Source organism: Camelus bactrianus, chromosome 18 (assembly GCF_048773025.1).
Source record: "Camelus bactrianus isolate YW-2024 breed Bactrian camel chromosome 18, ASM4877302v1, whole genome shotgun sequence".
NCBI lineage: Eukaryota > Metazoa > Chordata > Mammalia > Artiodactyla > Camelidae > Camelus > Camelus bactrianus.
In genome coordinates this window covers 23,850,071-23,873,427 of record NC_133556.1, presented here as the reverse complement: position 1 = coordinate 23,873,427, position 23,357 = coordinate 23,850,071, and the positions used below count along the sequence as shown (strand labels likewise).

At 46.3% G+C, this 23,357-nt stretch overlaps 1 protein-coding gene, 1 long non-coding RNA gene and 1 pseudogene across 4 annotated transcripts in view; 2 read left to right on the top strand and 1 right to left on the bottom strand.

Annotated features, from left to right (window-relative positions):
* The first annotated feature begins 14,362 nt into the window (after positions 1-14,362).
* LOC141573912 (forkhead box protein K2-like) lies at positions 14,363-17,520 on the top strand. Its single transcript, XM_074346317.1, has 2 exons — positions 14,363-15,640; positions 15,957-17,520. Exons 1-2 carry the CDS (start codon positions 15,380-15,382, stop codon positions 15,993-15,995), a joined length of 300 nt encoding a protein of 99 aa, XP_074202418.1. The 5' UTR covers positions 14,363-15,379; the 3' UTR covers positions 15,996-17,520.
* A 152-nt stretch (positions 17,521-17,672) lies between these two features.
* The window catches only part of LOC123618565 (uncharacterized), a 160,439-nt gene continuing 154,754 nt past the window's right edge, over positions 17,673-23,357 (bottom strand). For all 3 annotated transcript variants that reach the window (XR_012500361.1, XR_006727020.2, XR_012500362.1), the window contains 3 exons: positions 20,495-20,543; positions 18,650-18,772; positions 17,673-18,279 (listed from right to left, as the gene is read on the bottom strand). This is a non-coding gene — a long non-coding RNA (uncharacterized LOC123618565). The remainder of the gene's footprint in view (positions 18,280-18,649; positions 18,773-20,494; positions 20,544-23,357) is intronic.
* Positions 20,552-22,125, top strand: LOC105073752 (dual specificity protein phosphatase 7 pseudogene; annotated as a pseudogene).

Below are 23,357 nucleotides of genomic sequence, written 5' to 3'. Positions count from 1 at the left end.
CCAGAGTCTTAGGAAATGGGTAAGAGTTCATTCAGCAGGTATAGGGGAAAAAAAAAATTCCAAATGTACATTTGTTCAAAAGCACGAAGGTCATAAACGGTGGAGCTTGGTCACATGACCGCTGGCTGCAGGATGGCTGAGAAAGGACAGGAGGAATAGTTTTGAGGACAGATTATAAATAACAGAGAGGTCGCCCATGGGGATGGAATTTTCCTTTACGCTTTGATTTTGCTTTTGTTGTTGTTGCTGCTTAGCTGTTACCTGTTTCCCGTATCCATTTGCCTTATTCTGACAACAGCATCTGATTTTTCCTTTAGGAACCTCTCCTCCCCGCCAACAGTCAGTCACTGCTCCAGTCAGGCTAAGAGAGCAGAAAGTGGCAAAGGAGAGGTCAGGAGCGAGCCTCACTGTCCTCCAGCATCTAAGAGCTACTTGCAAGGAGGTGACCCGTAAAGGGGACGGAGCAGATGTGGCGCAAGATGGGGGAGCAGTATCAGCAGAGTCTGTACCCTGGTGGCCAAAGCTGGGCAGCATTTCTAGAAGTGAATGGTCAACAGTCCCCGTGGGTGAGAGGCCAAGTTCGCAGTGACTGAAAAATGCTCATTGGATGTGCGGACAGGATAGTCACTGATGATGTAAGAGAAGAGAGCGAGGTGTTTCTACAGAGGATCGAAGTGGGCTGGCAAGTGAGCAGGAGGCGAGGACAGGGGGACTGCCAGGGTGGACAGTTCTCTGTAATCTTCCAGGTCATTTAGCTGTGAAAGAAAGAGAACCCATCAGGCAGGGACTCAGAGCGATGGGGGCGCTTGTTTGTTTTTCATTGGATGTACTCAGGAATGATTAAAGTCAGACAGGGAGAATCTGACTGAGGGAAAGGGTGAAGACACTTGACAAAGAAGGAATAATCGATGGTGTGAGGTTCCTGAAGGTGGGAGAGGGTGTGACCTTGAGCAGAGGTCGGCAAGCCCTCCAACAGGAGGGGGACGACAAAGAGATGCAGGTGAAGACAGAGCAGCATATTGGGTACCAAGAAAAGGCGGGCATTCTCAGACAATGGCGTAGACTTGCTCTCTACAGCTGGAGGTGCGAGAGGGATGTGGGGTCGGGGGCCACGGTGCACTCACGGTAAAAGTGGGAAGTAAGGTTGGAGGAGAAGGATGAGCTGCTACAGTGCCTCCAAAGGCTGATTTTTTAAAATACAAGTTTTGATGTGCACATTGATGTGGCACAACCACCAAAGCAGGTAAAGGGAAGAAACATACCTGAGGACGCTTAAAAGAGTTTCTCCCACTCTTGAAGAGTATACATGCTGCCTGGGCCAGCACAACTCCCCTCTGGAACGCCCATTAAGTAAATTGCAAGTGAAATCACACTCTTAACCCTCCAGCTTTAGACGATGTTCAGAGATCTGGGTAAACACACGTTTTCAATGACAAACCTGAGAGTGAGTTTTGAAACCAACAACTAAAGTCAGTGTTGCCCATTGACTAATAGCCTCATCGAGTGAGAAACGTTACATAAACTGCAGCTTCCGATCACCGCACCAGACGTTCCAATTTAATCGGCAGAAGGATAGGTGGATTGCTTGAATAAAGAAAGAAATAAAATAATGGCTTTGTCTTTGGTGCTTGGTTATAAAAGCCTTACTCAATCTCAGACATTTTAAAGGTATTGTGAACAACAATCCGCTAACATAAATCAGAGCATATACCTCACAAAGCAGTCTCACGATGTCTATTATCTGGCTGTGACTGATTTATCGGCTTGCCCCAAATACATCAAAGTGCCAACCCAGATTGTACACTGAAAGCAGGCTGGGTTCTAAAAATGGGGGAAAAAAAATTTTTTTAAGCCAATGCATTCGTGTTTCAGAATTTTAAATTACTCATCGTAACCATATTTACCATCTGGAATAAAAGTGATCATTAGGTAACAGTATCGTAGTAGCCAGAGTCACAGGTGAGATGGCCAAGTTGTCTGCAGGAGTCCTGAGAAGGAAGCTCCTGGGATACGATTTTCAAGGCTGCTTTGTTCATCTGATGCTCAGTAAAGGCCAAGTAAGAGATTTATTGCGAGTGCCAAGCTCCTATTTATCTTGCCGCACGTCAGCTTCTCACCAAGTCAATCATTTTATCTCTGTTTAAAAAAAAAAAACCTGTCAATGATTATGTGCTAGTTTTAAATGTGCTGACTTTTCTCTTTTTTTGAGATTCTTTAATCCATTTTCTCATTCACAATATCTCATCATCTGTCAAAACCCAGTTTAAAATGCCACCTCCTCAGTGAAGCCTTCCCTAATTCCAGTTAGTAAGTTAACCCATCCATGCCATTAGGTATAGTTAGGTACCTCCCTCTGCTTTAGACCTCCTTATGCACTGAAATTGGCATCTCAATAAACGGAGGATATCAAGTCACAAGAATACACGTAGGCACTAAGATGACTATAACGTGACATCACGAGCAGTTCTTTAACACTGTCCGTGTTACCATCATGTCCTTGTCAGACACACAAACTGCAAGCCGCTACACGCCACCCACCTTGTTGTGGACTCATCCTCACACAATTCTGTTTGTACAACCCCGTACTCTCATATCTGCACCCATGTTTGTCTCTGTCCCCAGAGTTTACATCTCTGCATCAGAAGGGGAGAAGTCAGTATTCTCATAGGTGCTTCTTGCTACTCTCAGACTAGTCTCTTGCAGTTTTATCCACAAAATCCTCTTCCTCTGAAGTTCATGCTTCTCCCTGTGGTTGTCCATTCCAATTACCTGTTTCAAGACATGACCCCAAAGTCACCCAATTTACCCTCTTCCTTTCATCTCTTATATGATTGCAGGCAACTTCAACAATGGTGTGGAAGCACTAAGTAACAGTGACAATCCTAGCTAGTATTCCTGAGCCCCTTCTAGGTGCTGAGCACTGTGTGCATGTGTCCATGAGGGCCTGTTAACCCCTCACGGGAGGTATGTGCTACCAGGTGGCCACATTACTGGTGAGAGAATGGAGGCTTCCACCCCCGTCGGGTGCTTGGCCGAGATCACACAGCTGGTACGTAGCAGAGCTGCGAGCGATGCTCGGGAGCCTGACCACCAAACCGCACTTTAAACCAGCCCCTACTCTGTCTCAGCCTGGCCCCACAGCTCCTTGGCTTCCCCCCATGGCGGCCTCCACCTGCAAGACCGCAAGGTCCCACTGCAAACCCAGGAGTCTGTGGACACCGGGAACAGCTCCACATCAGAACCCTTCATGTTCCAAACTGCAGGATAAGTGATCCTTCCCCACCTCCCACCATCACTTCCTCTACCCTCCGCCCCAGGAGCTCTCGTCCTTCTAACCACTCCCTACTTATCTCCCTTACTTACACCTTCTGGACCATTAATAACCATCAAGCCAGCACCTTTAATTAGCTAACTCCCTGTCCACCAGCCTTCCTGCTCCCCAAACTTCTAATGTCATTCTAACCACTTGCCTTTCCCGTCATCCTGTATCTAGTCCTCAGACCACCTCACCTCTCAGCAGCATCTGATTGGGATGCTGTCCTGTTTCCTTACGTGTTTGGGATTGGGTTCCCCTCAGTTTTCTATATTTCCCCTTCTCTCTTTCTAAGAGTCCTTATTCAGCTCTGCCGCCCGATCCTTTTTGCTTTTTTTTTTTTTGGTATATTTATTTATTTTATTGCAGTATCGTCAGTTTACACTGCTGTGTCAATTTTTCATTCCAAGTGAAGTAAGACAGAAAGAGAGAAAATACCACGTGTCGCTTATATGTGGAATCTTAAAAGAAAGACCAATGAGCTTATTTATAAAGAAACAGATTCACAGACATAGAAAACAAACTTCTGGTTACCATGGCGGGGAAGGGAGTGGGAAGGGATAAATTGGGAGTCTGAGATTTACAGATACTAATATATATGAAATAGATAAATAACAAGTTCATGCTGTACAGCACAGAGAACTATGTTCAATACCTTGTAGTCACCTATGGTGAAAAAGAATATGAAAATGAATATATGTATTTCATGTATGACTGAAGCGTTATGCAACACACCAGACATTGATACAACATTGTAAACTGACCATACTTCAATAAAAAAAATTTATATACCATGTCAAGTAAGCCAGAAAGAGAAAAGAAAAATACCATATGATATCACTTATACGTGGCATCTTAAAAAAAAATGAACTTATTTACCAAACAGAAACAGACTCAAGACATAGGAAATAAACCTGTGGTTACTGGGGGCGGGAGGCAGTCAGCAGGGATAAACTGGGAGCTCAAGGTTTGTTTCTCCTCCCTGTTATGACTGCTGCTACTCTGAGTCTTTTGCCCATCTCTTCGTCCACACACACAAGGGTTAGCTACTCTGGGATGGAGACTGAGGAGACCTGCCAGGCCGTGTGCTCTGCACACGTTCCGTTTTGCTAGGTCACAGCGAAGAGTGAAGCACGGATGATGTGCACCTTCCCGGCTGCAACACTGTTGTGAGGGGGCAAGAGTGGAGCAGAGGTCAAGACTGTGGACTCTGTAACCAGTGCACCTTCAAACCCTGGCTCTGCGCCTTCTCTGCTGGGTCACCTTGCAAAACTTAACCACTCTGTGGCACCGTTTCCTCATCTGTTAAACGGAGATCATTAGAGAACATACCTTATAGGGCTGTTGAAAGAATTAAATACACTACTGCTTACAAAGCGTGTAAAACATGGCCTTCCTACCCAAATGTTAGATGGTTTTTATCACTTTAATTTAGTGGGAATAAAGGAGTATCTTCCTTGTGGTTTTCATTTCTCAAAATGACTCCTCACATCTTTTGCCACTTTTCTACTCCAATCGTTCATCTTTCTCCTACTGATTCACTGAAATTCTCCATGTAGCTTTCTGGACTCATCAGTTATACGTGTGGCAAGTATCTTTTCCCAGTTTATGGCTTGTCTTGTTCACTCTCTTTATGACATATACCATACAGATGTTTTCTCGGGGAGACGTGAATTTTCAAAAAAGATCCCCCCAACACGGAAAAGTCAAGGCCCAACCTCCAGGGAACAATTGGCAAGCCCTCCCGTTGGCTTTTTACTAAATCAAGCTGGCCTAAATATCCCATGACGTTCTTAAGTCAAAGTAAATCTATAACTGATACTCATCCATAATAAGACGCTCAGGGATGCATGGAAAAATCAAGCACAATTCCTGCCTTCATCAGGCTTCACGACCCAGCTGTGATGAAATCGTAAACACACGGGAAGACACCTAAAATCACAAGGGAGTAATATCCTTTCAGATAGGATGCACCACTGAACATTTCATCATAATTCATTCCTAGATTCAGGGAACGCATTTCATAAGTCACGTCTACAAAGAAAGCAAAAGGGTGAAAAGCTTATTTCCTGCCCTGGAATGGCTCAGGCTAGCGTCCAAACAATGAAAGAACAGACTTCTGCGGTTGAATTAGTGGTCCACGGATGGGAACGCTGTCGTCGGGTCAGTGTCTGCGAGGATGCTCAGGCTGTAGCCAGACCCCTGTGCCCCTCCAGTCCTGACCATTCATCTATGGTTTCAAACACATCCTGCATGTTGGGCAACTCCTGGCCTTTAAAAAAATCCCATTAACTCAGTTCTTGTGAATATTATGGTTTCTTCATGAGAGTTACTTGAGTTGTTCAAGGACTTTCCCATATATGTCGTCAGTGATCGATGCCAGTTGGTTTTCATTATTTTTATTCTTAATCATTCTATGGTCCAAATATGGCCTCTATGGGCCTGAAATATTTAAAGTCTATGGTGTCTGCTTCAATCCATCCAACTTCGGTCCTTAGTTCAATGTCACTTTTCAGAGAACAAGATATATTTTAAAACAGTTTTTCTCTGGACGTGAAAAACATCACAATTTGAATAAGCAAAACTTGTTCAGGAGGTCTTACCATGACTGTTAGAAGCCAAAAGACCAGTTGGCAGAGCAAGTATTTAAATTCTTTTTTTAAATTTAATTTTATATTTTTAAGCTTTTTTTGGGGGGGGGTAGTAATTAGGTTTATTTCTTTACTTATTCATTTTGATGGGGATTGAACCCAGGACCTCATGCATGCTATGTATGCACTCTACCACTGAGCTATTTCCCTCCCTCTAAATTCTGATTTACTATTTCAATTCAATAAATGTTCTCATTCATAATAATAACAGGTAACACTAAATCAGTGTCTTTGTGTGGGGCACTGAGAAAACCACTTCATACGAATTATTTTACTTTAGCAGTAGCCCTGCCTGGTAGGGATTGTTAGCACTCCCACAGCTCAGAATCTCTCTGAACTAGGGCTTATCTATTCAAGTCAATAAACATTTCTCGTGCACCTGTTACGTGTGAAGTAGGTCAAGGCATTTGGGAGGCTCTAAAGATGACAACACAAGAGATTATGCTACGAGATAGTAGAGGACCTGAGGAATCGGAGGAGAAACACAATTGCTTTGGGAGCTCAAGGACAGGAGGGACCATATCTCAGAAGGGATCTGGAAAGACTTCACTGAGCAGATGTTAGCACATTATGGCTTCCAAACCAGGGAAACCCCACATTATAGCTATACATATATATATGTATTTATATATATACATAAATATATATAAATTATATATGTGTATTTCAGATATATTCAATTATAGAGAATTGAAGTATAGTCGGTTCACAATGCTGTGCCACATTATGGCTTTAAAAGCAAGGAGCCCCTCTCCCTCCTTCCCTCCCCACAGGCAGGCGACACAGCAGGGACCACAGCACTCCATCCGGGTTCCTGCACGGGACTTCTAATCTCTATCACTCAGCCTCGATGCTCTTGTGGACTCTGATCTTGAGTCTCAATCCTGCTTGGTGGTGGTGTCACCCGCTCATGAATTGGTTCCTGGTCCTGACCCATTCTGACCTCAGCCTGCCCCACATACCCCAGAAAGATCTGTTAGGACCCAGCAGATCACATCTGTGTAACTCTTTATATAAGGAAATACATGGAGATTTAAAGGTGTATCATTATATCCCTGAAAGTAGGTAGGAAAAAATATAGATAGAAAAATACATTGGATTGTAGTGGGAACATGCAAGGCATTTGGGGGCAGTAGCTTGGGCACTGAATGACACCCTTGACTCCAACCCACTCATATTTTTTCCATTTTGATTTTGTAGATATTCTGTAATAACATGCCATCAAAAAAAAAAAAAAAAAACCAAAAACTTCCACAGGAATCAGCAGAATTTTCCAAGGTCTCATCCAAATCACTCTGTACACATTCATAATCTGAGTAACAGAATTCCTTTTCTTCTCTCAATCACCATGTTTTGTTTTCTTTTTGTGGCCAGCAGAAGCTACCAGTGAGAGGACCCAGAAAACATCATGCACAGAGAGCTAACTGGAATGGACTTTGCTACTCCTTGGCTTGTTTCAAGCAGCCTGCCTCCGGCAAGACATTTCAGAGGTTGGGCAATGACTCAACCAGCCGTCTGTATGTCCTACGTAATTCCTTCAGCCCCCTTCACAGCTCGCCTCCTCTGGGCGTGATCTGCCCACAGGGAAGTGAAACCACCACAGACCCTTCATGGCGGTCTTAAGGGTCTGTACTGAAAACATTCTGTCCTTGTCATCACTTAGGGAGACATGTGGGCCAACGCAGACATGGGTGAACTCAAAGCAGAAAGGGCTTGAGATCTAGTCTGCCGATAAATTGTCAGTCCTCGCCTAAGTCAATCCTTTGGTTTCTTCTGCGGCAAGGGCATGGGGAGTGCACTAAATAATCTCTGAAATGCCCCACAGTCTCAACATTTTCTGACCAGACTACTTTCCATTCCTGACATGGTGCTCTTCATCAGAGGGCGGCAGCCTCAGAAGTGGCAGGAGTTAGATTTCAGGTCCAAATCATCATTAAGAATTAGAGTTTTTTCTGTGAATCAAGATAAAGCCCACACCACCTCTCAACCTATCAGGGACAAATTGACTCTCTCTATGACTCCAACCCACTCATATTTTTGGCATGTTATTACAGATTATGAGTCAAACTCATAAAAATTTTATATGTGTGTGTGTGTGTGTGTATGTATGTATGTATTTTGTGTGTGTGTGTGTGCATACTTTTTTAATGGAAGTACTGGGGATTGAACCCAGGACCTTGTACATGCTAACTAAGCACATACTCTACTACTGAGCTACACCCAACTCCTCCCCAAACACATAAAATTTTTAAAGTTACATTTAAAAGCTTCTTATACTTAAAACCCTGTCACTGCATCATTTAGCCATTCAAATACTTAGGAAGAAAACGTGCTTACAAGGGACCAGATAAAGACGCCTGCAACAAGCCAGCCTCCACCCCTCCTTCCCGTGGACCTCAGGTGGGGCCTTCCCTGGCCCCCTCCCTGGGGCCCCAGCCTCACTCTGACTGTGTTTTCTGCTGTAGTCCTTACCAACATCTAACATAGGATATATTTTAATCATTTAACGTATTCTCTGTCTCCTCTCTATGAAAGCAGAGTTTTGCCTGTTTTATTCACTGCTGAGTTTGTAGCACACAGAAAAATACCTGGCATGTATGTTGAGTGTACAAATGAATATTATTTACCATTGTGATCTAATAATTGCCCTTTTTAAATTGAAGTATAGTCTACTTACAATGTTGTGTTAGCTTCTGGTGTACAGCATAGTGATTCAGTTATACATATATATATATTCTTTTTCAGATTCTTTTTCATTATAGGTTATTACAAGATATTGAATGTAGTTCCCTGTGCTGTACAGTAGGACCATGTTATGTATCTATTTTATATGTAGCAGTATCTAACAATTGCCACTTTTAAAGGAGGGGCATATAGTAGGCCAAAAAAAAAAGTGGCCCCTTTCTTCCAGATGTTTCCAGCTCCAGATTATAAGAATGGCCCCATTCACCCCCTCTCCCCCCAGAAAACTAGAGAAATGAACACTGATCATAGGCGATTATGACACAGTCTGAAGTCTCTGACATAAATCAGGGGATATGGCCTCAAGATGATAAGAGAATCAGATAAACACATCATTCCAGAGTGTGTTCAGTCGGGGCTTAAGTGACACACAGAGTGAGCACAGGTATCTTAAAGGCTTTTCTGCTGGAGAAGCATCAGTCTGCATGCAGCTTCAGCTTTGTTTCTTAAACCCAAATTATAATGAATAATTATAATTATTATCCACAACAAAATATTACTCTGGTTCTGACCTACATTCTGGAGGAGAAGAAAACCAGAATCTCTTCTCCTAAGTGATCCCCCAACTCCAGCGCCTTATACAACCTGCAGGGGGGTGGGCAGTGAGACCCTCACTCCAGAACAGGGTGGCCGTTCTCACATCATGTCCACCAGTCTCACGCTCAGCCCTGGAGCCTCCCACCAGCTCAAGGGCACCGTGGTGAGACACGCTCTGTAGTCCAGACTTCGCGCATCAAAGTCACTGCCCTATTTTCCCTCCCAAAGATCAGAACTATCTTTTCAACTACTGATACAGAGTTTTGTTTTGTTTTGTTTTTCCCTCTCCCCTTGCTCAGAAAACATTGGTTGTTTCTAGGGAGCTCAGACCTGGAAACTCAAAGAAACCCTTGACCATCCAGCAACCCACCTCCTCTCCCCACCGCCTCCCTCTATCCCGCCCCACCCACACTCATTTATTTAACAATGTCTCCTTTATCCTTCTTTGCAAAACCCCAGTACCTTTTGCTTCCTTGGCAATAGCAGGAGGTTGGTTCTCAAGCAGCCCCACTTTCCTGTTTACTCTCTGGAAGTCATGCTTTTTTTTTTTTTTTTTTTTTCCAGCTGTATCTACCTCCCCCAAAAGTCCTGCTTTCTTGTCTCACTGTGAGTTTACCACCTCCAGGCTCTGTGGGCAGAATTCAGTGGCTTGCAGTTATGGGACTGGGGACCCTGTTTCCATGCTGGGCACCAGCCAGGGGCCACTCTCAGCAGCTGGAGGCTGCCCATGTGCCTGCAGTGTGGCCCTCTCCACCCCCAGGTCAATGAGAGACAATTCTGTCCTTCTCGGGTTTCCTAGATTTGGTAAATGGCAACCCACTACAGTTGCTGGAGCCAAAAACTTGGCCATCTTTCTGTCTTTTTTTTTTGTTTGTGGGGGGAGGTAACTAGGTTTACTTTTCTTTTAATGGAGGTGCTGGGGATTTACCCCAGGACCTATGCATGCTAAGCACGTGCTCTACCACTGAGCTACACTCTATCTCAGCCCTTTTATTTTTTTGGTCATCTTTCTTAACTCCTCCTTCCCCTCACTCCCCAGGTCTGTTCACTTCCATCTCCATATGTGTATCAAATGTATCCACCTAGAGCCCCCCATCCCAACTGCCACTATTCTAGTCCTGACTGCCATTATCTGTCACTTGATATTCTGCAACAGCTTCTTAGCTGCTCCCCTCACCTCCCTGCATTCCCCAAACCCCGTCTCCTTAGCGTGTCCAGAAGGCTTCTTTCTACCACAGATCTGATCTGACTTTTTAAATTGCTTTCCTAATTCCCTGTTTCCTCAGGGTAAGGATCAAATTCCTTAACCTCGTTTACAAGCGATGCTCCCACTCTAAGCCCTGTTTCTCTCCCTGATTTCATCTCTTGCTCCTCCTCCCACTCCTTACCCCCACCCTACACTCAACGCAGAGTAGAAAAAAATCCAGAGTCTCCCTCCTAAGGCATCTTCTAATTATTCACAAGCTTTCTCCCTGCCTCTCTGCTCCAGCCATTCACAACGACTTTTTTTCTTGCGGATATAGAAAACAAACTATGGTTACCAAAGGGGAAAGTGGATGGAGGGATAAATTAGGAATTTGGGATTCACAGATACATACTACTACAAATAAAACAAACAACAAGGACCTACTGTGTAGTACAGGGAACTATATTCAATTTCTTTTAATAACACAGAAAGGAAAATAACCTGAAAATGTATGTGTATATATGTATGTATGTATATGTCTAACTGAATTGCTTTGCGGTACACCTGAAACTGACACTGTAAATCAACTACATGCCAATAAAAAAGAAAACTAAAAAATAAACTAAAAAAATTTTTAATTAAAAAAAAACAACTATCTTTTGTTCACCCAACATGTGGTATATGCTGCCAGCACCACCAAGCCTTTGGACCTCCAGTTTCATTTTCCTAGAACATTCTGTCCTGCCCATCAACTTTCTTAAATGCCAACTTAGAAATCACATCTTTAAGAAACCTTCCCCTACTTCCCCAAACCTTCAGTCCTGCCAGGATGCCGTACTTGCTTCTCACATTACCCAGCATGCCCTGTTATCATTGCCTGTCTGTCTGTCCCCCTCATCAGATGATAATAAGCCATTTCAGGTGGGAACCATATTTTGTCCTTTACTGTATCTCTTGTAATTAGAAGGTGACTAGCAAATACAGACCACTAATTTTTTTTTTTAAGTTAATGCATAATAAAAAGTTAGGCGCACAAGAGCTGTGCTGGGGAGTAACATCTATGCAGCAGAGGAGGAGAAGCCAGGTGGGCAGAGGGAGATACCAGGCTGAGAGGCACACCTGGCTGTGTCTGCTTCCTCAGCAAGGCGTGTGGAGCACAGACTGACCATCAAAGGGGATTCAACATTGGGCAGAGCGACTGGACCCCATACACCTCCCTTAGACATGGGGGGTGCACTCAAGAAGAGGATGGCCTCAGCTTGAAAGCTGAGGGCAACTCTGACAAGCCAACAAGTAGAGCTGTCAACTAACCACAGCGCTGGCAGCTAGGTAACAAGCAAGTCCTTTCCTGAAATCAGATCCCGGCTACCACACCAATGGAAGTATCCAAAGGTTGTGCCTTAGGTTTTGAAAACAATATCAAAAGATGGGTTCCAAAGATAGCTTGGAAATTGATGACATCATTGTACTAAGTATATTTCTCCCAACATAACTCTTTTTTAGTGGAGGTACTGGAGATTGAACTGCGGACCTCGTGCATGCTAAGCATGCACTCTCCCACTAAGCTGTATCTACCCCACCCCCAACATAACTATTTTTGAAGAAAGAGCATCCATTATTTGAACAAGCCAGTCCCTGCATATTTGGTTTTCAAAAATGTAGTCCTATTGCTTTAGCCTCGTTACTCCTACACATGCAGGATGTTGGTTTCTTTTTTCATTTTATTAACAAATTGTTATAATTTTTTGAATGGAACTTTCTGACCCAATATTTGTTTCTTTTTTTTTTTTTTTAAACAACTTGTATAGGATGGTAAAAGGGAAATTACTGTCAGAGTGTCACAGCATATTCTCATGCTAATGTCATCTAATTTGAATTCATGCAGTCCAGACCCTGCAAAACATTGATAATTTAATGGTAGTTTGATAAGCTGAGTAGAATGTAAATTCCACTAGATAGAATGAGAAGAAAATGGTTTTTGCTTTTAGCATGTCACGGGTATAGCTAACTCTAAGTTTTAAAATAAGGTTGAATAGTTTCTAAAAATCAAGTTTGGCTAAGTTTTCAGAAACCACAGGTAATAGAAGCAACTACAGAGTTTTCAGGAAAATATGCTACAGGAGGCAAGCTGTTCCCTGAGACCTAGATGAGAACATGCCATTTTACATAGCTTCTGTCAAAATACTATGACCACACACATGTGGTTTCACTAAACTTAATAATACATGGAGCAAAATAGTTCAGAGTCCCAGAACTTTTTTCCCCAAACATTAAACATTTTGTGTTCCCCTTCCTAAATTATCCTTGTAATTGGGTCAACCTTTTCTTGAAATTTTAAATTCTTGGCTTTTCTCCATACTGTGTACACGCAAACATTCCTTCTAAAAGGATCAAGTCCACATCTTCCCTCATAAGGAAAGGGTTCTGTGGGCCACCTGTAATGTCTGGAAGACAAAAATGATCCATGGGGGATGGGAAGAGTTGATTCTATCCCACGAGCATGGGGCGAATGGTGAGTGACACCAGGATGTAAAACTAGAATCCGGACTCCAGTTTCTGCAATGTAGTGAAGAAGAGACACTTCACTAGTAAAGGGTGAGAATGTTGCGCCCACGAGCCTACCAGAAACAAGAAGAGGAGATGTTCATGAAATGGCGAGGTGTGTGCTGAGGACATTTAACATGAGATCGATCCTGTTCGTAGATGTTTAAGTGTCCAGTACAGCATGTTGTCTACACGCACAGAACCATTGTGGCCTTAAAACACAAAGGATGTAAAAAAAAAAAAAAAAAAAAAATCTGCCTTTTGAACCTGTGGTTGAAAACTGGGTCTTCTTATTATCATCAAAAAATGTTTCCCCCCAAAAAGTCTGCTGTGTTGCTCCCAGCCCATGGTGATCCGGTGAGGCTCTCTGCACTGTTCACACCTTTAGAAGTCAGAGCACGTCCCCCAGACCGCTCAGCTCTCACTCTAGATCAGCACGCCACAGGTAGTTCTTTGCTTAGCGGTTAACTTCCTCCCGGAGCAGTGGTTCCTGGGTCAAGAGGGTGTTATTCACCCAGTTACCCTTTATTGACAGCCTACTAGGTGTCAAGCTCTCAAGAAAAAAATTACAGCCCTCCACCCCCCGCCGCCTTAGGAGTTTGCGATTAACATAGACACACTACTATGTATAAAACAGACAAATAGCAAGGCCCTACTGTAGAGCACAGGGAACCATATTCAGTAGCTTGTAATAACCTGTAACAGAAAAGAATCTGAAACAGAAAATATGTATGTATAACTAAATCACTATGCTGTACACCAGAAACTAACACAACATTGTAAATCCACTATACTTCAATTAAAAAAAATTGTATCAACTCTCTAGGAGTTACTTATTTCCTCCAGGTGGCAGTTAAATATGTTTCTGTGTGATTGCTTGTCTGAAGTCTGGCTCCCACCTTATAGGGTAACTTTTTTGAGGCAACATGATCCAGCGGCTAACTCACAGGACTATGGAATCCTGCCTGCATCCAAATCCGGGCTCTGCTGCTTACTTGCTGTGTGATCTTGAGCAAGTCACTCAACCTCTCTGCACCCCAGTTTCATCATCTGAAACATACTCTAAATTGCTGTGTAAATGAAACAAAATAAGATCTATAAGCCCTGAGTATTTCTCTGTTTCTGCCCCACAGAAATGCTCAATAAATGGGAGATATTTAGGGGGCATATCTCCTTTGCTTACCAGCTTTCCCTTGTGCCTGACACCCGTAGGTGCTCAACGAGACACATGAGTTAATTTTGGTCACACAACTGGACATACAGCAGGTATTGAAAGCATAGTTGAATTCCTTAATTCACTGAAAGAAAATTTGAACTATTTATTCTGTTCCAGGCATGGGAAGTACAGCAATCAAGAAAACAGGCAGAAATTCCCGTTCTTGTGGAGCTTAGAACAGAACGGAAGAAAGACAAAGCCAAAACACAATGCACATGGAAATGCAACACTATGTTTAAAGGTGACAAGTGCTGAAGGACAGCACAGGAGAGGCTAAGAGGGACTTGGGAGTGCAGAGAAGGGGTCAGCAAGTCTAAACTCTCCTTGAAAAGGTTCCATCTGAGCAGACTTAAAAGAGGTGAAAGAGTGAGCCATACAATTATTAGGTGGGTGGGGCAAAGCCCATGCAAAGGGCCTGGGGCAGCAGCACACCCAGCCAAGGAACAGCAGAGGACCTGTGGGACTGGAGCAGAGTAAGCAAGAGGGGACAAGCAGCAGATGGGGGGACAGGGGGAAGAGGCAGAAACCTCATAGGGCCCTAGAGACCATCGTGAGGCTCTGGTTCTTCCTGAGTGAAGCAGAAGCCTCATCCAACAGAATGGCATCAGACAGACACAGACATAGATACGTACTGAGATATTCAAGTCAATCTGGTTGTTTTCTTGAGAAGTAAGACAAGGAGAGGAGACTAATTAGGCAACTGTCATAGTAAACCACGTGAGATGAAAATAGTATGAAGATTTCTTTAAAAAACTGAAAATCGACCTGTCCTATGATCCAGCAATCCCACTCCAGGGCATGTATCTGGAGGGAACTCTAGTTCAAAAAGACACCCGCACCCCAATGTTCATAGCAGCACTATTAACAATAGCCAAGATACAGGGGCATCTTCAGTGCCCATTGACAGATGACTGCTTTTCCACAATGTAATATTACTCAGCCACAGAAAACTGAAACAGTCACGGGCTGGCGCCAGCCCGCGGCGCACCGCGCGCGTCCCGCCCCTCGCCCCCGCCCCTCGCTGCCGGCTGGCGGCCTCGCTCCCTGGCGGCGGCGGAAGGCCGGCGGGTCCTCGCAGGCCCATGGCAGCTGCCGCGTTGCTGCCGGGCGCAGGCGGGCCTCCCGCGGGCGGCGGGGCCCCGGGCGGCTAGGCCAAGGCGCACCTCCAGGGCCGCTGGTTCCGGTACCTGATGAAGCGCTCGGTGACCAACGTGGGCAGCTTGCCCCAGGGCGCGGTGGACGTGAGCACGGGCCCCTCGACTTCATGCCGTGGCGCCACCCGGAGATCTTCACGCCCCCGGGAGGCAGCGGCCAGGGCGCGGCGGCCCCAGAGCCCGCAGGCGCAGCCCGCCCGCCGCAGCGACTTCTCCCTGCTCTGCCTCCGCAAGAACGGCGTGTTCGCGGACGGCGTGTTCCAGAGGCGCCCGGCGCCGCCGATGCAGCTGCAGCAGGTGTGAGTGGGGCTGGCGGTGGATGGGGGCTGCGACCTGGCCGGCAGGCCTGGAACCGGGACCTCCACCCCGACCTGGACCCTGACCCCGCCCACGCCCCCAATGCGCGACCTGGCCAGAGACCCACCCGGTCCCTGATCCCCACCCAGGACCAGGAGAACCCAGATCCAAGCAGGCCCTGACCACCACCCAGACCCGCTGCCCCTGACCTACGTCTTATGGCCAGGACGCAGCCCCAGGTCCTCCCCACATGTAGGACATAGGACCGAAACTCGGAACTGCAGCCTGACCCTAAACCCAGGCCTTCTTCATCCAGGACCTACATCAGGACCTCTGGCCTCAGCCTTCCTCCTAGGAGACCCCGACCCCAGCCCTGTCACCCTGGCCAGATCCCACTCCAGGCCCCCGCCTCCCGGCCTCACCCACCGGACCCATGACCAGAACGCAGACCACAAGCCCTGCCATGGATCCTCAGCCTTACTTACCCGAAGCTGGAGGCTCAGGCAACTGTGCACGTGGGCTGAGAGTTTCTGTGCTTCTCTGTGCATTCTGGGAGTTTGCATTTGTTTTTCATAATTAGCATGTATGTGGTACAGTGCCGAAGTGTTCAACTCTGGTTGGTGGAATGGCCCAAACCTAAAATCTGTATCTTCACTGATGATGGGTTATGTGTTACTTCCTTTTTGTTCGGGGTATTTTCAGTAGCACATTGTTTCAACAGTTGTTTAAGCTGCAGGAACTTTTCATATTTTTTGTTGCCTAAAAATGGAAAACTCTTGAAGGTGATAAATTTTCAAATCTAAAAATTTGGGGAAAACTGGACACTTTCAACATAATTTTTGAAAGTCACTTGATTATTTAGGAGTTCTTATAAGGTCATACAGAGTTAATTAAGACAGCCTCACGAGGAACTGTCAGTCCTGTGACAAGGCAATTTGGCTGGTTCTCTGGTTTTGTGAGGTTGTCATTTACTCTGCTTGAAAAACAAACTTGCTCGCTAGGAAATGCTAATTATTCCCCAGGGACTCTCCAGATTGTTCCAAATAGAACCTCTCTCCACACACTGGAATTTCCGTCTGCTCCCAGCTGTCGGCGTGCGGACGGCAGCTGCTGCCTGTCGTCACCGCCGCATGTTCGTGCGCGTGTGCTGCGTTGCTGCACGCCTGCGGCGCGCGCGCCGGCTGGGCCCCTAGGCCTTGATGAGAGCGTCCAAGGGACGTTGCTTTTCAAACCCAAATGCAGCTTTGTGTGTATTTATGCTGAAAAGTGCGTTAAATCGGTGGTAGGGACCTAACGGCTGCCTTTTAATTTGATTAGTTGTTTACAAATAACTTGACATTGCAACAAAGGGTATTATATTTTTGCTCTGGGACTTTTGAGGTTTTTAAAGAAAATTCTCTCATGATCATTCAACCAAAACTATTTGTGTTGACATGCCAAACATGGAAATAAGTGGAGCTTTCTGCGAGGGAGCAGAATTGAGACTTTTCTGAGGGGTGGAGTGAGCCTTGTAGAAGTGATGAGCAAGAGAGGCAGTGGGGCAGGGGCAGGGCCTCTGGCCTTCAGCTCCAGCTGGCTCACAGGGCAGAGCCCAGGCTTCTCACGGGCCTGGAGACCTCTGCCCGCACTGACAGCTGGGAGTGGTTTTTTTCCATGCAAGGGGTTTTGGCATTTTTACAGTGTGAAATGAGTGAATAACTGTTAGGATTTTTAAGGCAAATGCGTTTTTATAAGGCATTATTTCTAAGTTGTTGGTGTAGGATGGTAATAGGTACATAATGGGAAAAAACTATGGACAGTTGGTGCTACCTAAATGTGGATAAATTGTTTTAAAAATCTTTTTCTTGAAATTAAACTCAGTTTTATTTTACAAGTTCTTTTTAAGATTAAAAAATCAAATTGTATCAATTTAAAAAAATAGGATGAAATGCCATTTGCAGCAACATGGATGGACCTGGAGATCATTGTACTAAGTGAATTAAGCCAGAAATAGAAAGAAAAATACCATATGGTATCATCTACATGTGTGATCAAAAAAAAAAAAAAAGGACACAAATGAACGTATGTACAAAACAGAGACAGGCTCACAGACATAGAAAATGAACTTATGGTTACCAGAGGGGAAAGGGGGTGGGGAGGGATTAAATTGGGAGTTTGGGATTAGCAGATACTAACTACTATGTATAAAGCAGATGAACAACAAGGTCCTACTGTACAGCACAGGGAACTATACTCAATACCTTATAATGGCCTATAATGAAAAAGAATATGAAAATGAATACATGTATGTATATACACATGTAACTGAATCATGATGCTGTACACCAGAAACTAGCACAACCTTGTAAATTGACTACCCTTCAATTAAACAACAACACAGAAGAGAGACGGTGGCGAGGTGGCCATTGTCAGTGATCAGGTTCTGGATGTATTTTCAAGACAGAGTTATCAGGATGCCCTGACAGACTGATGTGGGTTATGGAAGAAAGTGGGAGTCAATCAAGGCTGTCTCCAAAGTTTCTGGCCAGAGCAACTGAAAAGATGAGGTTGTCACCCACCAGCGGAGGCTGGGAGCAGACACAGTGGGGGTCAGGGACCCAGAGAGCAGTGTTGGACCCAGTGAGTTGGAGCGCTTACACCTGCAAGTAGAGAAGCTGCGTCAGCATTTTGGAGTACAAGGGAGCATTCATGTGGGACTTATAAATGGGGAGGGAAGGATGCATGATAAAAAAATAAAATCATGTAAATGTTACAGGATCTGAGCAAAATGCTCCCAGAGCTCAGCATAAGCAGCTCAGTCCAGGATGGGAGGGTCAAACGGGGTGAGGACAGGAGAAGGGGGATTCCCAGAGGAAGGCGGAGCGCGGGGTCACGGAGGGCCAGAGAACAGCGAGGGCTTCAGGGGTGGGAAGGCCAGACAAGGGGCAGCGGGCAGGGGAGGGGACAGAAAGGAAGGTAGTAGCCAGACGATAAGGGATGTGGAGACACCAACATTAATTTAAGACTCACGTTTCTGGGGGATCTCCTCTTTGCTTTATCCGTCCTTGAAACTTTTGCTTGTTTGATGATCATTTAAAATGATGCTGAGGGCTTCTGGTTTCTGATTCCACGTGTATGGAGCCTGGAAGTCACCTGGATGGGAAAAAAAAATAGTAAAAAGCTGAATGGACTGAAAAATCAGCAACTCCTCTTGGGTCTGTAAGAGCAAGGAGGACAAAAACAAACTCCAGACCTTAAGATCAGAGAGCCAGGCAGGTGCACACAGGGAGTCTCGGCTTATGGGAGCAGAGAGGCTCATGGGGGATGAGAGGGACTCACAGGCAGCTGGGCATGGGAACCCAAGCTGCAGGAAGCCCTAAACTGTGGTTGGCAAATTGCTGGCAGCTGAGTGCAGGCCACTCTGAGTTAAAAAGTCCAAGGGGATCCAGTCATGGCAGTGGGAGTTGGGGGAAGCCATGAAATTGTGAGACTTACCTCCAGGGCCCAACCAGGTTCACCGGTAAATATGGGAGAAAAATCCCCTCTGGTCTCTGTTCTTCTTAACAAGGCCCACCCTCAGCAGAAACCACAGCCTAGCCTTGTGGGGGGTCAGCAGAGCCTAACTGATCTGAGGAAGGAAGTAGCAAAACCCAGCCCACCCTAGCCATCTTGTTTCCCCTAAGAGCAGAGAATAAAATTTGGAAACACCTGAGAGGCTCACAGCCCAGAGGCACAGGCTCACTAATAGACTGACCCCTGATCGTAGGACTGTTCGACCTACTCATAGTATTAGCCCGACTATAAGCTTCCCCTCCCCCACACCTCACCGCCACATTTCTCAAAGCCAATTTACAGCAATCTCTTTAACTTGGTATTTCACAACCAGCTGTCAAGAAAAAATTCCAAGGCATACCGAAAGGCTAAGAACACAATTTGAAGATACACAGCAAGCATCATATTTCTTTTTTCCTAGGATTTCCACGTGTCTGCTTACACTATCTGTCCTTGCATGCTGGCTACTTGATCCACTAGCACCCTTTGAATATCAATCATGTTTTAAATTCCCAATCTGACAATCCAACATCCCTGCCATATCTGGTTCTGATGCTTGCTGTGTATCTTTTTTCAATAAGGCTTATTTATTTATTATGGAGGTACTAGGGATTGAACCCAGGACCTTGTGCACACTAAGCATGCACTCTACAACTGAGCTGTACCCTCTCCCCCTGCTGTGTATCCTCAAATAGTGTCTTTTGCCTTTCGGTATGTCTTGGAATTTTTTCTTCATAGCATATTAAGTGAAGTAAGTCAGACAGAGAAAGACAAATATTATAGGATATCACTTACATGTGGAATCTTAAAAAAATGGATATGAATTTTATTTACAACAGAAATAGACTCATGGACATAGAAAACAAACTGGTTACCAAAGGGGAAAGGGAGGGAGAGATAAATTAGGAGTTTGGGATTAACAGATACACACTACTAGATATAAAATAGATTAACAACAGGGACCTACTGTATAGCACAAGGAACTATATTCAATTCAGTTTCTTGTAATAAACTATAGTGGAAAAGAATGTGAAAAAAATATATCTAAATATGTATGTATACGTATAACTGAATCACTTTGCTGTGATTATCAAAGGCCCATGGGACAACTACAGAAAGTGTAACATATGTGTGTTGGAACTACCAGAAGAGGAAAGAGGGAACGAAACAGAAGAAATATTTGAGACCCAGTAACTGAGAATCTCCCTCAAATCAGACACCAATGTTAGACATCAAACCACAGATGCAGGACGCTCAGAACACAACATGCAAGGTAAATGCCAAAAACCAAAAACCAAAACAAAATGAAAAAACTCACTATACCTTAATGTATCATTTTCAAATCACAGAAAATCCAAGTTTTTTTAAAATCCTGAAAGAAGCCAAAAAGAAAAAAAACCTTAACTACAGAGGAATTAAAGTAAGAATTACACCCAACTTCTCCTTAGAAACCTTGCAAGCAAGAAAAGCAGAGTGAAATATTTATAGTTAAGGGAAAAACCCACCAACCTAGAATTCTGTTCCCTGTGAAACTGTCCTTCAAAATTGAAGAAAAAAGTCTTTCTCAAACAAAAATTAAAGGAATTTGTTGTCAGTTGACTTGCCTTGCAAGGAATGTTTAAAACTTCTTAAGAAAAAAGGAGACTGGAGCAGAGGGCCAGGCAGGATGGAGGCTGGCACCCAGAGACTGGGCTAGGGCCCACATGGCTGGGGTGCCAGCCTAGGGCAGGACTGCCCGGCCCTGACCCCAGGCCACCTGCGCTGCCCATGAAAAAACAGCTCCATGGCCCCCCAGCACGGGCACAGATGTCATTCTTGGGGGAGTCAGCGGCTGGGGACACTGGGGAAGGATCCTGAGCCCAGTGCTGGGTCCAGGTCCTGCAAGAGCACCGAGTGGCTGCAGGAGGAGCTGGAGGCACTTGGAAGTGTGCTCCTGCTGCTGCTCAACTGCCAGGTGCACGAGCTCTTCGTACAGCTAGATGGCCATCAACCTGGCCATCACGGGCCTCATGCAGCGCCACCTGCACAAGGGCAGCCGCCCATCTGCTCCATCATCCCCAACCACGCGGACAAGGAGCGCATCGCTACCCCACTGCAAGGTGGCCACCGTGCTGCTCTACGCCGAGGCTGCGGCTGAGTGACAGCCAGAGCCCAGCACTCTGGCCTCAGTGCTTGGCCTTCTCCTGCAAAAGCTGTGTGAGGTCAGCTGCCAGGCCTGCTACCTCCAAGGTGGTGGTTCAACAAGTTCCAGGCAGAGTTCTCAGAGCACTGAGACCTACGTGGACAGCTCATCCCCACCGAGCTGCTCACTGCCCGCCTCGGTGCTGGGCCTGGGGGGCCTCTGCATCAGCTCTCTGCTCCGACGGTGAGTCTGACCGACAGCTGCCCAGCAGTGCCACCGAGTCGGACAGCAGCCCTGTGCCATCCAGCCCACTGGCCTTCCCCATCCAGATCCTGTCCTACCTCTACCTCGGCTGCGCCAAGGACTCCATCAGCCTGGATGTGCTCGGCGAGTACAGCATCGGGTGCATCGTCGACATCACACCCAACCTGCCCAACGCCTTCGAGCACCGACAAGCACAGCCCCATCTCTGACCACTGGAGCCAGAACCTCTCCCGGTTCTCCCCCGAGGCCATCAGCTTCATTGATGAGGCCTGCTCCACGGAGCACGGGGTCCTGGAGTAGTGACTGGCCGGCATCAGCCTCTCGGTGACGGTCACCGTCGCCTACCTGATGCAGAAGATGAACCTATCACTCAGCGACACCTACGACTTTGTAAGGGGTACAAGTCCAACATCTCACCCAACTTCAACTTCATGGGGCAGCTGCTGGGCTTCGGGCGGACGCTGGGGCTGAGCAGCCGTGTGACAACCACACCCCCAGCGAGCAGCTCTGCTTCTCCACACCCGCCAGCCGCACCCTGTCCCTGCTCCACACGCTCTAGTCCACGTGAGGCCGGGGGCACGGGGGCTGGGTCTTCCCCACCCTCCCCAGGACCAGCTGGCAGGGCCCACACCCGCTGCCTCTGGCCTGAGGAACCCGGACATCACATGTGCCCAGAGGCCCGGGCTGATGGGCGGCGGAGCTTCCCTCGCCATCTGGAGTGAGCACGGCCCCCAGCAAGGCCTCCCCCCGCAGGACTCCCCCTCCCTCCCCCCCCAGCTCTCAGACCCGTGGCGTGGTGAGTCCAGCGGAGCCCCCTCCTCGCCCCAGGACACTCTTTTCTGCTGATGGCCCAGCCAGTCTGGCTATTTTTATTTAAGACACATCCATGGATTTGAGTTTACTTTTTACTTTTGGTAGGTAAATCCAAGCTTCTTGGAGCACAGTGTTCATGCTCTTCTTGATTTTTGTTTTTTTAATGAAAAATGTTATTTTCAGGCTACAGGCAACAGTGGATTGTATAAACCAGTATTTTATCTCTTTCTTGATCCTGCGAGAGAGAAATGTTCTCAATTTTGTTTTTCTATTTCAAAAAGCAGTTCTTGGGTTTTTGTTTTTAATGAAGACAAACCCTGCCTTGATCTCGACCAAATGCATTTGGCACATGTGTGAAGCCTCCACCTCTGCAGCAGCGCTTCTGAAAGGGGCAGCTAGCTGCTCCCCCGGCATTGGAGCCTGAGCCCTGCCCACACCTCCCCTCTCTGCCCAGCCCGACTCGGCACTGCAGCTCCCTGTGAGGACTGCCGCGGGCTGTGAGTGACGGGCTGGACAGGCAGCCTTTGTATTCTCTGCCCTCCCAACTGCCCTTCTGGTGGTCCCTGCAGGCTGCCTGAGGCAGGAGATAGGGGCCCTGTGCTGTCCTGCTGGACGCGGGGCCTCGGGGGACTGCCAAGCAGTAGCATTAGCGCTCTGGGCTCAGCTCTGAGGGGGGCCTGGGCCCCAAGCCCTTTTCTATATGTGCCCACTGCTTCCCTCTCTCTCTTTCTGTGGCTGAGAGTAGAGGTCCAGAAGCTGGGGAAGCTTCTTAGGTGGTGGGGCCCAGCCCCACCTCCCATTTCTTCCCACACTGTGGCTTTCGCTCTGGTTCAGCTGCCACCCCCAGCCCCTTTGTCCCATGGAAGCCTGCCCTGCACTCATCTCACCCATGTCTTCTATTAAGAAACTCGCACCCATTTCAGTCCCAGTGCAGTAAGGCAGCGAGGGTGGACTAGGAAAGAAAGGGGTGTGAGGCTCTGTCCATCC

Bases quoted from the DNA above. Each gene is read 5' to 3' on its own strand.
- LOC141573912 (XM_074346317.1), top strand. From the start codon at position 15,380: ATGAAGCGCTCGGTGACCAACGTGGGCAGCTTGCCCCAGGGCGCGGTG. The intron at 15,641-15,956 runs GTGTGAGTGGGG...TTCTTCATCCAG, and splicing joins CGCCGATGCAGCTGCAGCAG to GACCTACATCAGGACCTCTG.